This window comes from Anticarsia gemmatalis, chromosome Z (assembly GCF_050436995.1).
Source record: "Anticarsia gemmatalis isolate Benzon Research Colony breed Stoneville strain chromosome Z, ilAntGemm2 primary, whole genome shotgun sequence".
Taxonomy (NCBI): Eukaryota; Metazoa; Arthropoda; class Insecta; order Lepidoptera; family Erebidae; genus Anticarsia; species Anticarsia gemmatalis.
The window spans coordinates 17,135,279-17,152,568 of record NC_134776.1 but is presented as its reverse complement, the minus strand read 5'-3'; the positions used below and the strand labels follow the sequence as shown (position 1 = coordinate 17,152,568).

The 17,290-nt window shown below is 34.6% G+C and overlaps 1 protein-coding gene across 1 annotated transcript in view; it reads left to right on the top strand.

Moving 5' to 3' along the window:
• Nucleotides 1-14,452, top strand: part of LOC142986147 (alpha-1,3-mannosyl-glycoprotein 4-beta-N-acetylglucosaminyltransferase A-like) — a 42,959-nt gene extending 28,507 nt beyond the window's left edge. The window contains exons 4-12 of the mRNA XM_076134431.1: nucleotides 636-747; nucleotides 5,182-5,390; nucleotides 5,776-5,888; nucleotides 6,511-6,739; nucleotides 8,411-8,623; nucleotides 8,704-8,811; nucleotides 9,267-9,463; nucleotides 9,677-9,896; nucleotides 10,328-14,452. Of these exons, the coding sequence (XP_075990546.1) occupies nucleotides 636-747; nucleotides 5,182-5,390; nucleotides 5,776-5,888; nucleotides 6,511-6,739; nucleotides 8,411-8,623; nucleotides 8,704-8,811; nucleotides 9,267-9,463; nucleotides 9,677-9,896; nucleotides 10,328-10,369 (1,443 nt within the window). The 3' untranslated portion in view covers nucleotides 10,370-14,452. The remainder of the gene's footprint in view (nucleotides 1-635; nucleotides 748-5,181; nucleotides 5,391-5,775; nucleotides 5,889-6,510; nucleotides 6,740-8,410; nucleotides 8,624-8,703; nucleotides 8,812-9,266; nucleotides 9,464-9,676; nucleotides 9,897-10,327) is intronic.
• The last annotated feature ends 2,838 nt before the right edge of the window (nucleotides 14,453-17,290 follow it).

Below are 17,290 nucleotides of genomic sequence, written 5' to 3'. Positions count from 1 at the left end.
TGCTATATTCTAAAAAAAAATTATATGACTATATGAAGGTACCATTAGGTTCTTAGTTGACGCCTGTATCATCCGATGGTGCGGGCAGAGAAGTACATGCATTACACCCGCGTTTTGTCGTTGATATAGTCGGTTCCAAGTAATAGGGGGCGAGCCTATTGCTATTTAACTGGCATGTAACCAGCCTCTTGGCTTCGTGAGATTGGTTCAGTTGATCTTCGAAAACGATATTCTTACGTTCACCTACCTCAATACTTACGAACATAACTACATTTATAGGTATTTGATAACACCGACGAATAATTACGTTTGCAATAATTAAACGGCTTTTAATGCTGCACAGTTAGATAAAAAATACGTAAAACTACAATATTTACATCGTAGTTTAGTTTGGTGATTTTTAGGAAATTGTATTTTTTTCCTAGGTTGAGTCTTAAGATATTCTACTAATAGCCTATTCTAACTACGCTCGCGCCTTACTAAGAAACTTAAAAAATTTAGAAATCAGCTAATTCTCTTCGAGCAACAGTTCCCTAGGTCCCCAACTAACAGCAGGGTACAGGGAAATAGAACCCACAACACAGATGGACTGATTTATTTCTGAATATATTTTAATGGTTTATATTTGTTCTCAGAGTAAGATCTACGTGGACCGTGGCAACGGTTCCACGTCCAACCAGGTCACGACCATCGACCTGACCACCACGATCTCACCTGAAGTTACCGCGCTACTGAAAAATATGACTGGTAAGTTGCTTTCTACACGGTCAGCGTCAAAAATATGTATAGCACTGTCACATTTGTAAAAGCAATTTTTCTAACCAAAATAGTGAAATTACTACTGTACTTATATCAAATTCTAAGTAGTTTCCTTGACCAATACCTGCCAATAATTAAATTGATTTTGATAAAAAAGTCGAATTGATAATGTCATTGTTTCAGTACATACATATTTTTGAAACTGACTAAGTACGAATTTTCCCTTAGGTATAACTGTATCTTGTTTGCCTTTTGTTGTTCCTTAAATAAGTTACTACAAATTATATCATTATTTTGTAAAAGGTTACTATTTTTAATTGAAGATTAATTATAAAATAATTTTATGAATATTGTTACTTAGGCAGTACGGCACTTTACCAAAATACTATGGCTTGGTATGAATACACATTACAGTACATTTAAGTAACATATTGTTCCAAAACACTTAATATCTACAAACGCTCAGTGAATATACATTGTAAGAATAATTTTATCATAATATAGCAATACTATGCTTAATTGGCTATAACTTAAATGCATTGGGAAGTAGCCGAAGATCATTTTTTAAATATTCCAATAGATCAAAAAATTCTGAGTGTTAAGATTTTCACGTTTTAATAAGGCTTTTAATACAAGCAATCATGGGGTTCGATCCCCAACAAGATATTTTACTGGCACTTAATATTAGCTTTATTTTATGAGAAATAAAGTACTACATTTTTGTAAATAATATAATGTTATCTGCCTATATAACGGAATAATTAAAACACATAGCTTTGCGCGTCCATACGATGGTAAAATTAAGTAAGCTATTACGCTCTACAGCAACAAACTGCATAAAGCTCCTAGCGATATCCAGCTAGATTTAACAGCACAGGCTCATCTCATAAGCTATGCGAGCATTTAATAACAAAAAATAATTCCTCATCATTTCTCATTCCTCTGCTTGCGGATTTTTCTCACATTGATAGCGAAGTGAAAGTTTACACTGCATCCACTAACAACTGGGCAGCTGGCACACAGTTTCTTAAAAATTTAAGTGAGAAGTTTTGCAACACGATCTTCAAATAAAAACTTTAAAAAAACCAGCTCTACATTTACATCCGAACTTAACGCGGTTTTTACTTTTCATAGGTATGAAATTGTAACTGTCCGTATATTATCTGAAATATATTTTATCAATTATCCTGTTCGGATTCAATTATTTATATAAAAGAATTATATTTTATATGCAATATCCTGTTATATGTATAAAAACTAAACTGCGAACTTTTGCGATGATGAGGTGATGGAATAATAAATAAATGTGTCAATTTTGCGAGTGTTATGTATTTGGGTGGCTGTTTAATGATATAATGATATATTTTTAATTTTTTTTAGTTTTTTTTTCTCTATCGATTTGTATGGTTTCGTATAGGTACAGTTACAGGCAAGCATATTAGGCAAAATTGTTTTTTGATTCTAGAAAAAGGGGAAATTAAACTCCTTAATATTAATCCGTATTCACGACAGAAGTAAAACGTTAATAAGGCTTACATTTAAGAAAAAAAACTCCTTAAAATTAGTGCGTATTCAAAACAGAATAGAGAAGATTGTAAGGCTTGCTTTTAAAAGTTGATATTTTCTAATTATGTCTTACAATACAGTTCATCGCGCTCATTCATAAACTTACCCGTTTATTATCTACCGCAGTAAAATGCGTAATTTGTCATATTAATATAAAATACTGCGAAACGATATTGAACGTTGTAACTGGCACACAAAAGTAGTACAATCTAAATAGGTCACAGGTTCGACTCCTGCTTTAACGCAGACGACCGCACGTATCCAAATAAAAGAGGTTTAAGTCAAGATTAAGATATGTGATTTCCTATTGATTTAAATCCATATTATATTATAATTATGTAGCATTATTTTTTAAAACAAAAGAACGTATTTCCAAAAAATAAGTTTCTCTTTATTCTTATGGCACTTGGTAATTTTCTTTGAAGTGAAAAGTATTAATATTTAAAATGATTGTTATCATACCAAGAAAGGGGTTTGCAGGTAATTGTAATGAACAATTAGAAATACGGAACCTCTCCGAAATCTCAGGTTTGATTCCACATACTGAACGAATGTTATTTCTTTTTACTATTGCGAAATTCTTTGAAGCAGTGTTAACGCAGTGTTTAAACAATGTCGCATTGTTATTACTTTTCAGAAAGACTTGAGCGTGACGTAATATGCAATTCAATGTATGTAACGCCTCGCCTTGCATCGATAACCGTTATGATAATTAAACTAATAAAATATATACGAAGTAAATAATACAACTGAACCTAGGAATACATAGTTCCAAGAACTACGCTTATTAGTAACATGTTGATCTAATTTAATTACCATTACATTGCAAGAAATACTTGCGTGTCGCGATCGGTAGTGTATACGACTGCTGATCATAAGGTCTCGTGTTCCATTCCTGAACAAATTGCTATTGGCCTTTAGTAACCCGGAGTTTGATAACGTGTTCGGTAAATGGTAATAGGTTCGACCCCTATTCTATGGGACTAAAATCTCAAATTGAGGGAGACGTTACGCATTGCCAACGAATCTTCGTACAAATAGCAAACAATAGACCTAATTGAATAGTTCTGATAATACAGTCTCAATTACCATAAAATACTGGTAGACGTATACTCCCATAATATACTTATTTATAAATTTAGGATAATTATCCGTAATAATATTAGATACAATTGCGGAAGTCTGTCTGCTGTCTGTCTGTATTTTGCGCTAGAAAGATGAACTGGTATAGACGTTACTTAGGCAGTATGGTGAGGCATAGAGACTGTTTTTCATTTGACGTATGGTCAGTCGTCAACCTAGTGTCAAAGTTGTTTAAACCGCCCGAAGGCCTTTGACATGGCTTAACGGCTGTTATCTTATTGATAACATCCGGGACCGACTTTTTTCGTGCCCTCCGAAGCACGGAGACGCTCAGTTCAAATACCACGATGCGGCCACACATCTATGATGTCCGCGCCAAGGTTGCTTAACCCACTGATCGTTTACCGACCGGTGAGTGCAACTAGCCACGATGGAGACTGTAGAAAATATAGTACACAAATTTATTTATTGCGATTAAAGTCGTGGGTAAAGCTTGCATGTAAGAATCAAGCACAATCATTCTACTCGTGTGTCATACGCTGAGATGGCAGACTGTCAACAACCAGCATATATTAATTACATTTCGTTTCAAATAATGTTTACTTGTACCAGAATGAAAATATTATGCATGGTAATGACATGAGTTGCCTCAAGATGATTAACTTCGCCGTACAATTTTATGATTAAGAGGTATTGTGCATTCTTATATAAATATATTCTAGGTTGAAATGAGCGCGAATACTTTGATTCATTCATGACTAATATTTAATATACATACGTAAAAAAGAGTTAACCGAGAACAAAACATCGAGCAAATTTCTAGATGACTCAATTTAACGAACAAATCTTACTAAGTACTTTAAAGTAGATCTGTGACACTGTTAAAGAACGAATTACAAAAATCTGTGATTTCATTTTTATGTTTTGTTCTTTAAAATTATTCTTAGTAGCAAAATGAAAAATGTTGTTGTGTTGCTGCATTCCGAACACGGACTTTCAGACTAATCGAGATAGATGTCCCAGTGGGTGCAATAATAAAATGTGATAATAGTCGTTCGTACTCAATACAGAACAGTATTTTTCAATAATATTCTATACCGACATACCAGAAGTGGCATAGCAAACGAACGTTCTTATTATACAATTACACATATTCGAAAGAAATTTCAATAGCTGTCATCTTATTTGAATTTATTGATGTTTCGTACTGAATATTAAAATTGAAACCTGCATCGTATCCTCATATTGCAGACTTTAGATATGAACCCGATTCTGTGCCATATATTGCGAACATTTTCATTAATATTTTACCTTTTCATAATATATTTACACTTAAGCTCGCTGCCTCGTTGCTAAGTATAGAAGGTACTTAGATAGGAACATTATGCACTGTACGGCTTTGCGTATTCAGCCTTTGTAAAGATTACAATACATATTTATGTGGCGACAAAGTGTAATGCTGAGCAATTAACTTGCTTCGTGACAGACTGTGTTAATTAGACATTTGTATCGTTTGGAAACGAAATGAAACCTGAAGTATAGACTAAGAATAGATTACAATACACGTTTATTCTGTTAGGTTCTACAATAATATAATTAGTATTAAGTAGATACATACCTTATACCGCTGAGCTGTAGATAAATGATGTAAGCCATTAAGATCCCGTTGCTGATCAATGGACCCTCAGAATTTATTGACCCATATTGATCACTGCGCTAATTTAGCGTTATTATGAGATTTACTAGGTATTAAACGTACTTTTCGTTTATCAGGATCCCATGCCGCGAATGGCGTCTATACGAAGCACCTAGCTCAACTTCGGACGCCATTCGTGTACCAGCTGCTGCCGCATCTGATGAACGACGCCAACAGCTTGAAGCCGGCCTATCACATGAGGGGAAGTCGGACCTACGCAGACATTGTCATCGGAATACCAACTGTCAAACGTGATAAAGAAAGCTACCTCATGATCACGTTAACCGTAAGTATATTTGCTAACTCAGTTTTTACAGACTGACGGCCGGCGCAGTGGTTAAAGTGCACGCCACTACTAGTGCATTTCGAGAGGTCGTGGGTTCAATTCCCACACGGAACAACAATTTGTGCAATCCACAACAGTTAAGTTGTTTTGGGTCTGGTTGTACTTTTGTCCGGTGATTGTTTGTAAGAGTCCCCGCGACACAAGAACAATTCTTAGTGCCGTTTTATAAGAAAGGACGATTTCCTATGGCTGTCAACTGTCGAGAAATTTGTGCCGCTAGAAAACTGTTGATACGTTAGTTCTAAGAGGAGGAAATCGTGCCATAGAGCTCTTATATTATTTATATAGTGGTCATAGGGTAAAATATATTTCTTTTGTTTCATAGCATCTTATTAACGGCATGACAGACGAAGAAGCGGAGACCACCTTAATCATCATCTTCGTTGGCGAAATTGACCTGGAATACGTAGTCAACACTGCCAGGCAAATTGAAAACACGTAAGTGTATTAGTTTATCTTTCAGGCAATTAATGATCTGCGGTTTATAGTTAGGGAGGACTAAAGCTACCAAGGGAAATACACTTTATCAAAGATTATTAGGTGTAATTAAACTCGATCTCTTTATATAAACCACCGTCTTAATATTTTGTATCAATGATAACTCTAAATACTTATAAACTGGTTGTATTGGTTCATTCGGTTTCCGGAAGCTAGTTAGTGTCATACAGAAGTTTGAGCACATCCCAAATTGCGTTTCATATTCAGATACTAGATCAGTAGCTTCCAGTAGTTAAACCGGCTTTTGAATATCGCGCCGTCTTAAACAGGAGCTTTGATTTTGATAGATTCCGAATTAATCGAATTGCTTGATTTTGAGGTGGAAGCAGAGATTGAATGATAAGCTTTAGGAAACGTTCATATCTGACGAAATATGCGTCGGGCGTAACTTAATTTGTATGGGCTTCGCATCATTGGTCGAGTGTTTCTCTTCATACATTTGTCTGTTCTGGCGTAGCGCGACCGACAGTTCACGGCGATACGCGACGTATGTTCCGTCAGATATTAAGCTTCCCTTAAACGTTGAGATATTCTGCAACCGCCCTTCATTTTCTTATAACAGGTTTCCGAAACAAGTTGAACAAGGTCTGATTGAGGTCCTGTCTCCTTCGCCGACTTACTATCCAGACCTGGACAGATTGCCGATAACACTAGGAGACTCGCGGAAGCGCGTCAAATGGAGAACCAAACAGAACCTGGACACGATGTATCTCATGGCGTACGCTCAGTCTAAAGGCATCTATTACCTGATGTTAGAAGACGATGTTATCACTAAGAAGAATTACATAGCGGTGCGTTTTACAATAAATTATTACTTCTCTATATCATCTTCATTATAGCTTTGCTTCGGTTTCGCGCGGGTAAAGCATGTAATTCCCCGGATTATATCTATACTATCACTGACAAAATTTATCTAAATCGGTTCGGATTACATTTGGACTTGCCACTTAGTTAATAATATTTTTATGTAATAAATAATTGGGTTTTACAGCGGGAAGTAATTTAGATAAATACTATATTTGCCACAAAGGAGTGTTGATATTGTTTATAAAATAAGATAACCTGATCAGCTTATCGGATCCGGTATTAATGACTTGGACAATTTTGTCATGTGATAATTTAATTATGCCAGCTGTCAATATTTTAATCTAAAGCAGATCGTCCTTGATAAAGAACTACTACTTCACTAGAGATCAGTATGTTCTTGTTTAAATAATACACATGGTTACACCGGAGCCCCATATCTTCTAATATAATTTATACAAAATAATGGTGAACATCCGTAACGCTATCACATCTAAAACAATGAATTTTTTGATGAACGTAAGCAAAAAGACTGACGCCTCGGCAGCACAAAAAGGAGCCGCAGGTCAAAGTTAGCAAGTTCCTAAACTCACGTCTATTCAAGGATTACATTATAAAATGTTGGTTTCACTTAACTAAGTAAATTAAATTGGACAATGTTCATTTAAACTGAATTCAAATTGAGAATTCAATGGAAAATTTAATTAACACCTACATTGAGTTCGACTGTTTGTACTACAGTTAGTTTTTAACAAACCAACTTTTACTAATTTGCTTTCGAGCTGGTTGCGGTTGAAATAGTAATTGAAAATCGCGGATTAGCCCGAGTAACTTTAACACAGCTTTTAACTTTATTAGAACAATGTAATTGCGTGTCGCACACCTGCGGCTAACTGTACATATATGACGCAGTTGCCAACTTAAAGATTTCTGACTGAAACTTAAATAAAAAGGCGATTAAGACAATGAGCGTCCTGATAACTACATAATAGAAACTTCAATGTATATCCATCCACTCTTAATATTATAAATGCGGAATTCTGTACACACAATAATAATACACTTTCACGAGTTAATCACTCAGCTGATATTTCGGTCCAAAAAAATAGTTGACAACCTGTAATCTGAAACAGGAAAAATTGATCGATAAACCCCATGATGCCAAAAGCCTTAGTCCATTGGCGAAACATTTGGGGCTGTTAATATTATACTCATTTTTCGAAAACTTCCGCCAAATTAGCGACGTATTCAGTTACAATGTCTACATATTAGCAAACCAAATCAATTATAATGATTAAAAGCATTCAGCGGTTTGTCGCTATATCCGCTTATTCTGTCAGAGATACACTAGCTGATAATCGGCCGATACTGATTAGATATCGACCAGTATAAATAAAACACGTTTACAGCACACAAGCACTCACAGTTACCATAATGAGTCACTCGTTGACTGAAACATGGCTTTTACATGACGAGGTTTAAAAGTTAATGATTTTAAACTCTCGCAACTTGTACACATAATATTGTGATGCAACGGGTTTTAAAAGCGATTGAAAATTAATGGTTAGGATACCTTATTTGTTTATCCAACGTTTCAATCGAATAAAAGAAAATGAAGAAAAATGACCATTAGTCATTTGTATATTCACACATTTCAGGAGATCAAAAAGTTCACAGCGGCGACCACTGTCAACAATCCAACTTGGTTCTTCATAGACTACTGTCATGTCGGCGGGATCGGCAAGTTGTTCAGATCAGCAGACCTTCTGAACTTTATCACATATGTTCAACTGTTTTATAACAATATGCCTATCGACTGGCTCTTAGAAAGCTATCTGGCAGATAGAGTATGCACTATCGAAAAGTCTTCAGTAAGTATTAGTTTAGTTTGAAAAATACTTTGAACTCTGTAGTTATTCAAATAACTAACCAAATTCTATATTGTGTGCAGAAAGCATGCGTGGAGGAAAAATTGAGAATTAAACCAAAGTTTAAAACACCACTTTTCCAACACATCGGACTTTACTCTTCGCTCAAGGGAAAAATTCAAAAAGTGAAGGTACTTTTCTTTTTTTTATCTCAATAGGTTGATATTAACTCGTCATGACCATTCTTAGATGCTGATAATAATCTTCATATCCTTAATCCACAGATATGTCATCCAAGTGTTTTAAAAAAATGCATGAAATCGTTCATACAACCCGGAAACGAGAAAGTAATACATTATTTAAAAAGTATCAATTAATCTTTCCTTGAACATTTAACCTTTATACTGATTTCGAATAAAATAGATTCATTGATTAGTATTTCATCGGGAAATTTAGTTCCTCAACAAAAACTAGTTTCTTATCATCCCTTCATATCACTTCATTTGATTAGAAAAATTCATCAGTTTTTTTAAGACTGGAGCTACGAAATCAATAATAGTAGAGGTATTCATATCATTAGAGTTGTACTTAGATAGCCTGCTATCTGTCTGTCTCGTATAATTAAGTCTACACTTGTACATTTCAGAACACCAAATCTGGAACAATCCCAACGTTCTATCCACATAAAAACCCACCCCTCGACTACGTCAAGACTGATATTGAGGAGCATGCTGACCATACGCTGAAGCGAGCCTACGACGGACAGACCTTCTTCTGGGGAGTCAAACCTCGGAAAGATAACCTAGTCGAATTCTGGTTTCAAAAGCCAATCATACTTGAAAGGTGCGCTATAGAACTACAGTTGGGCCATTTCAAACGTGCGAACTACGTCATACCACATTATCGGGCCCTCTCACACTTACACACTGTCCCATTCTGTAATTTTTTCAACTATGTCATAGTTCGTGCGTTTGTAATGGCCGGAGTAAAATAATGTTAATCTTCAATGAATATTTTTTGTTATAATGAGTCTCAAACATAATTGTCATTTCCCAGGTACCTGTTCAGGAGCGGCAACGTGGAACATACTTCGGATAAGTTTTATGACACAACAGTGGAAGTACTGCCCCGATCGTACAACTCTCTAGCCAACTTTACTGCTGTAGGATATTTCGATGAATTTGGATTAGCTGAAGGCGAACTTAAAATGGGGGCTATAGTCGCTATTAGACTAAAAGTTCGCCGAAACAGCACATACTGGGTTATTCTTAGCGAGGTGGGTTTTAAAGAATTCATTATTATTTTTGTTCTAGTACATTTATTTATATAAAGTTTTCGTTCTTTACAATATGACACTGGAAAATATAAAGACCTAATATCTCTGCATCGATACGAATAAATATTCTTTATTTTCTTTTTAATTTAATTTTGACTCAGTTAGATTATACCTATTTATTTTTCACTCGACCTTTTTACTTAACTTTATTAGTTGTTTTTTTTATTACCAACTTATACTTATTGAATGTATCACAATCATAATAATATTATTGTTATTGAACATAATTGCTTTTGTTTATCAATAACGAAATAACATTTTAATTAATTGTTTCTTTAAATGTGCAATTAACTTTCACTAACAATAATATGATAACAAGTATAAAGAATTATTGATTATTTTACTAAACTTGTTTATTGTAACAATTCCAGATTGAGCTTAAAGAAATCAACCGGCCAGCGGACACCAGCTGACGACAGATAAAGACTCCTTGGGAGAGGATCCTTCGCAATCTGGTCAGGCAACCTATGATGTAAATGGGACATGCGCCAACGACTGTAAATAGAAAATTGTAAATAATATTGTAAGATGTAAATAGTATGTATGTGTACTCGTTTGTGTTCAGGTTACGAACACTGCCAGTTTGAAACGATCCATTCGTAATGCCTTACGGTACGAGTATTTATAATAGGGACTCGTCAGGAACACTTGCAGTACAAAATATTTACTTTTGTTTTTATTTATTGTTGTTTTGTTTTGTTGATTTCATAAAATATTCGCCTCGTCGTTATTGAATTTCCATTTTTTTTGTATATTCGTCTTAATTGTCAATAAAATGAAATAACAAAAAAAAAACAGTAAAATGCACAAAAAAATACCAAAATAATACATAATCGCTTCGCCATTGCATATCGCTTATTGTCGCAAAATATATAAGTACATATATATCTATATATTCCAGGATATGATGGTTAATGCCTCTATCCACGTATGATAATGATGTAAGCTTAAATGCACATCCACGAAATGAGCACAACAGTTCCTTTGACGCTGTTATGAATAAATTACAAGATTTTAATACTGTTACATTAATTATAATCGGTGTTAGTTTTTGCATAGATAACGGCGAGAATTAAGTAAACTGCACATATTAATCTCCGCCATGAAATAGTATATACCAAGTAAGTTGATGACATATAAAGGACTCGTAGATGCTCGCTGAACCGTAGTTGTAGGGCAACGTGGACACTGGGAACTTTCATTTTCATTTAAAATGCCAAAATCCGTTAATATGAAATTATTATAGATTTCAAGCCGCTACAATATTCATCTTGCAAAGAACCCTCAATCAAAAACTTAGTACCTGAATGTAACCACACACATTAATCGCGTTTACTTTAAAATTTACTCATTGAACAGTTTGATAAAGCAACTTTTAGACAGAAAAACAATGAAATAGTTTAAAAAACATTGCTGCTGTCAACAATGAACTAGGTCCCACCGTAAATAAAATACATTTTAAAAGATTTCTAGTAATATTCAATATTATCAGGAGGCTGGCATCACATTTTAAATTTGTTTTTCATTCCCAGAAGTCGAACACTTGTCCTACGTAATATTATAAAATAGCCCGAAAATAGAATAATTAAACATTTAAATATAGACTACTTATAACCCAGGCGACCTGTAAAAAGGAAGTTCAATAAAAATGTAAATAAGATATTATATTTTTCCATAAAACAAAAACCACAAAAAGATTAGCTATAAGTAAATAATAAAAAGAAGTACATTTTGTACTTACCAAGTGTTCCCATCCCACCACTGTATTCATAATTTATTTATTTTTAAATCGTGCCAAAGTTATTATCAAAGATTTATTTAATAATGCCATATTTACTTACTAATTGCAAAATTATGATTTATTCAAATATTTATGTGTTATTTTAAAATGAATATAAGCTTGACTTAATAGGTAAGTACTTAACATTTTTTTACAATTTATATTTTTACCATTTTTGATTACTTAATGTAGGTATATTATTTTATATCAATATATTTAATATATTTTGATACTCCACTCTTATGTTCATCAGCAGCAGTTATATTTTTTTTAACTAGATAATTTAATAGCGTAGATAAGCATAAATTGTATATTCAATTCCACTAGATAGGTAGCATTAAGCAGATCGTAAACACGTTGCCAAATATTGAGAGGAACTCGTACTGGACAAAAAAAAATTAATACCAGATCGTAGTTCACATCGTACTGGCATTGTGCCAGACATTGGCCAGACATGAGAAAAATATATTGAGTAAAAATCAAAACAAGGATTCAGTCGGTAATAGGTCCCGCAGGGCGGTTTCATGGCGAACTATGGTGGGTAACGACACCACGGGCCCGAGACTCCCCGGGGATGGGATCCCTGGCAAGTTCGTGCTTGCCTTAACTGGCCGGCGCGAACAGGAGCGCGTGAGAGAATAACACCACTCCAGGCGGCTGACTCGCGAACACGGGGTACTCTCATCTAACCCCTTGTCGCTTGTCTGACCCCTGTGAGCTCCTTCGAAAATGTTTGTCTCCTTGTATCCGACCTAAAGTTAAGTTGGTGAAGAGAGTCCGATTTATCGAGGTGGGCGAGTCATCATCTGAATCGACTAGTTATCATTTGATTCCACTAGTCGTAACAGATGTCCTTTTAGTTTTTTTATATCCGGTTTAGGTTACAGATCACATCAGCTCCATTTTTACACTGCTATTCACACACATTTCAAATCCCTACAAAAAACCCCACAATAGACCGTTATTGATTTGCCCTTATCAGCGTCCATCTATGTATTATTTGATTTCATTTCAATAATACATAGAAATCTAACTTTATTGACAATTTGTTTTTGTCAATAAAATTAGAAGTTTTCCGTCAACCAGGTTTATTTTCCAAATATTACAATAAAACTCAAAACATCAAAACACATACATTCCTTCCGCATCCCGCAGGGAAGTTCGGTGGCGAACTATCACATGGTGGGTAACGACACCACGGTCCCGATTCTCGTGGGAGACCTCGTCCCACCTGCTAGCCTGCCTTAACTGGCCGGTGTGCAGTCGAGATTCGTGAGAGCAAAATCACCGCTCCGGGGGTAGAACTCGTCACCGTGAAACCGGTGTACTTGTTAGTCTCCCCTGTAGCCCCCTAATAACTAACGTTGTTCCTTTGTCCGGCTATCGGTGTCGACAGACCCGTGGCTAGTTTGGGAACCAGTTTTAGGGTGAGGCGAGTCACCTTCGTCTGTCAGCTCACTTTTGAGCTAGCAGATCCATAGACCGGGTTTGTTTACTGAGTACATTTCTTTCACTTCAAGTTTTACAACAGCAAATTTACTTTATTAATAAAATCACCCCACTGGTTTCCATTTTGCTAAGTTCACCACAGATTATTTCATTAAGTCTCTTATTTTCTTCAGATTATGTTGTAGGTACACCAAACAATTTAACAAAACATTCAATAGTATTTCCGTTTTTATTCTCAGCCAAACTTTCAAATCCGATTCTTCCATTTTTTTTTTTAATTATTTACATATTCGTAGATTTTATTAATGTTAAAATTTATATACCTACCTACTTTTGTTGAAAAAAATATTTGGCAAATTTTATTAAAAAGATTTATCCTCCCTTGGAGCTTTGTTAACCCACCATTCGACTTGATTGAAACAAAATCGTGATGTATATGCATTTTGTTTTTATATATTTTAAGATTTATCCATTCTCCAAAACATACAGCTAATTACCGTACCTACTAATTAATTACACAATTAGTTTACTAATTTCAACCCAAAATATTCCCCGTTTGAATTTCTATTTGAAAATTGTTTAAATTATTTAATATGTATTGGTATAAATTAATTTTCCATTTTTAAGTGTTAAGTATATTTCTTTCGTCCCTTTTTATTCTGTTTTCAATACATATACGTAGGTTAAAGCGAGTAAAGTTGTCTCGGGCTGAATTGTACATAGTTATTGGGGTAGTTAAATTCTTCGTTAAGCGCCCATGAGCCCGGGGGCGGGCACGTAGATCTGCCCGCTCAATGACTGATGATGTGTTCGCACTGCCAGAACCAACAGGTTCGCTGTATATAAGTAGCTTGTAAGTAATCTTGGACATGGCTGGCAGAAGTATCCCCGCTCTCGTGAGACACTTTTCTAACAATTTAGCGACCGTCCCTCCGGGGTCTCGCGTACTGTTAGTTCATAGAGTAAGTCCAAGACAACCTTGCTCCCTGTTGGTTCCACTTGGAATCATAATATAGGTTTTTTTTCAGTTCACCCCAACCCCAATTGTTAAGGCACTTGGAGTTGAGGGTGCTTGAGTTGTTATTGTATGCCGCAACCATCGCACAAAATACTTAGAAATTAATTAATTAGCAATAAGCATAAAGTAAATAATAGGGATAATCATTTGTTTATTATTTTGTTTTATTATTTTACATTGTTTGGTGTGATTTTATTTTTACGTTGACCTAAAAACCAATGAGTTCTAATATATGTTGTTTTTTTATTATTTTTGTCTTTTCTTTTCCTTTTTATTTTAAATCAGTTTTAATATATCTATATATTTGTTTTTAAACAGTCTGCGAGTGTTCAACGCCTGACTCGTATTGTCTCTCACACACATGCGTCGCATAGATATTGCAGTAGTAATAAGGATTAATTTGCAAAAAAATACAGTTCCATAAACATCTTTTTTGCTCAAAATTGTGCAGGTCTCATATTAGAATAACCTTTTTAAACCACACTTCTGGAATCCAATGCTGTTCACATCATACACACTGCTTGAAACTACTGCTTCATCTATTTACTTCGTCGCAAATAGACAATGTTAAAATTAGGTACTTAGTTATAAGAGTTAGACATAATGTACAGTTCGTTCCGAGTTTTTTTAATCGTGATTGACGTAATAAGTGATTTAATTCACTGAATAATATTGCAATCATGGATAAAAAAACTTGGCGTGCACCATTGTGCGTTCCAAGGACCTTTATCTTTGACGAGTGAAAAGTAAAACCATATTAAGTATTGGGCAAAAAAACTTTGAACGAACTATTTAGGTAACTTTTAGAAAAGAGGTACAGAATATCGTGCCTCGATGTAAGATGACACTAAAGTGAGCATTAGAATTAATTAAATTGGCTGTGGAACTTTTCATCTTACGCAAGTCTTATCTAATTTCTTCGGAACTGTCTATCTAAGACTTTCGTAGGATGAAATCAAAACTGAACTAATATTATTAAATTGACAATAATAAAATCCAGCAGATTAATTATAATATTACCATCTAAAGTAATGTAAGTACTATAACATTCTAAGATTACAATAATATTAGTTCAGTTTTATTTCTTATGGTTAATTTTGAAGCTTGGATCTATCATGGAATTATTTACTTTATTCTAGTTTTGTAGAAGTTTTTTTTTCAATGAAGTGTTAAAAGTTAAAAAAAAACTTGTCGGGCACCATTTTTGATGTGTGAAAAGCAAAGCCATATTGAACACTGAGCGAATATAAAGTTTGAACGAACTATTAAACATGTTAAACGTTTGCGTTGCATGTTGTATATAATAGGATGCGGAAAACGTTAAGGTTAAAGAAAAGGCATTTGAAGGTAAAATGCGTCATAAGATGCAGTATAACGTGAAAGAAACTTCTACGATTCTATATTCTCTTTAGTTTCCATAAATGCAGCTCGATAATGGTCCAAGCTTCTTTTTACTTTAAACACATGTCATCAAAATCTTCATTCGTTACTTATTTTGTTTTTTTTAAAACCAAAGACGAATGAAGAACATATGGTTTCATTATTTATTTTGACGGGACGATTTAAATAACAATACGTAACGTATTACGTTGAACTTATTATAACAACTCGGATCAGATATTTTTTGTTAACAATATTCTGCTATAAATTCAAGCCAATACAATATTATAATAATATTATCTCGTACACGTTACGTGATGTAACAATTATATTATGACAATGAAACCATTACAAAAAATTAACGTTAGTAGCAGTTGCATCGTCCATTTTAGTTCTCGTGAGGGTCCTCGACATGACTCTTAAACTGTCGTGCATCTTAATGGTATAGGAAGAAATTCTCCTGAAATACCTGAGATGTAAAAGTAGGCATCAGTGTAGGGTGCCAACTTAGAGTGGCGGCGGAGGAGCGACTTGTACATAAACAGTGATGTTGTGGACCTGATCGCCAACGACGGCGCTCACAGGCCCGAGCGGGGTTTACTGCACACCCACCGAACATAATGTATCCAACGGTGGTATAATAGATAAGTCTCTATTTTCAATAACCCTTTATATAACTGTATCAAATAGTCATGTTGAGTAGATTTTCCACTGTACTTTTTCACATAGGGCTACGTACTGACAGAGACGACCAACTTGACAGAGCTTGCTAAAGACTAATATGAAGGTAGAAAAATGAATAGATCTAAATGCCCGATGTGAAGAGTCTTCTTTTTGTAACCGTTCCTGAACCTATTAGTAGAACAAAAACATTTTTGTCCAAATTGTATCTTATAGGAAAGCCAAGCGTGATTGAGTGAATTGATAATTAAAGTCTTTATACTAAATATCGTAAGACCTTGCCGTATATGACTCCGCTGACTACGCCCACTAACCGGGGGCGATAGACAGCTAAAAGGGGTAAACAATTAAACAGAATAGAGTAAAAAACTATTTTTCAAAGATTTCCCTCGTGTCAAACACATCGCAAAAAACATTCTGATAAACATCTTATATGCCATTAACAATATTCCTATGGAGCATATTGCTGAGACAAGTACCTACATAAGTATTGGAAAAAAGGAGTTATAAGATCCTATGAAGGGTCCAGCTTCTAGCTTTCCAAACTAACTTATTAAAAAGCTCAATCACGTTTCGCATTGTATTTTAAAACGATCTAAATGTATATTTTGGTATTCTATCAGTAAGATAAATGTTCGAAACGCTACAATCTAGTCTTCTTACGGCAACAATCTTATTAAAATCGTGGTCGCCATATTGATATGAGACAGCAGCCAAAGAGAGCGAAAATTGTGCTTCTAGTCAGTTTACATTTGAAAAACATTAACCACCTGCCTGTACTACACCACACCTTGTAATACCTGTGATCTTTAAAAAACATGGTTGTTCACTTCGCTCATTTTAATCTTAGGTTTGTGCAGCGAACTGAGGGAGTTTTGTCTCATATAGAAGATACGCCAATAAAAAGGCTGGATTGTAATGATTTATTTTTAATATCTCTTATATCAATGTTAATGTTTAAGCAATAGTCTTAAGTATAAGTCGCCTCTTGATTAGGAAAAATCGGGATATGGATCTCATATCGAT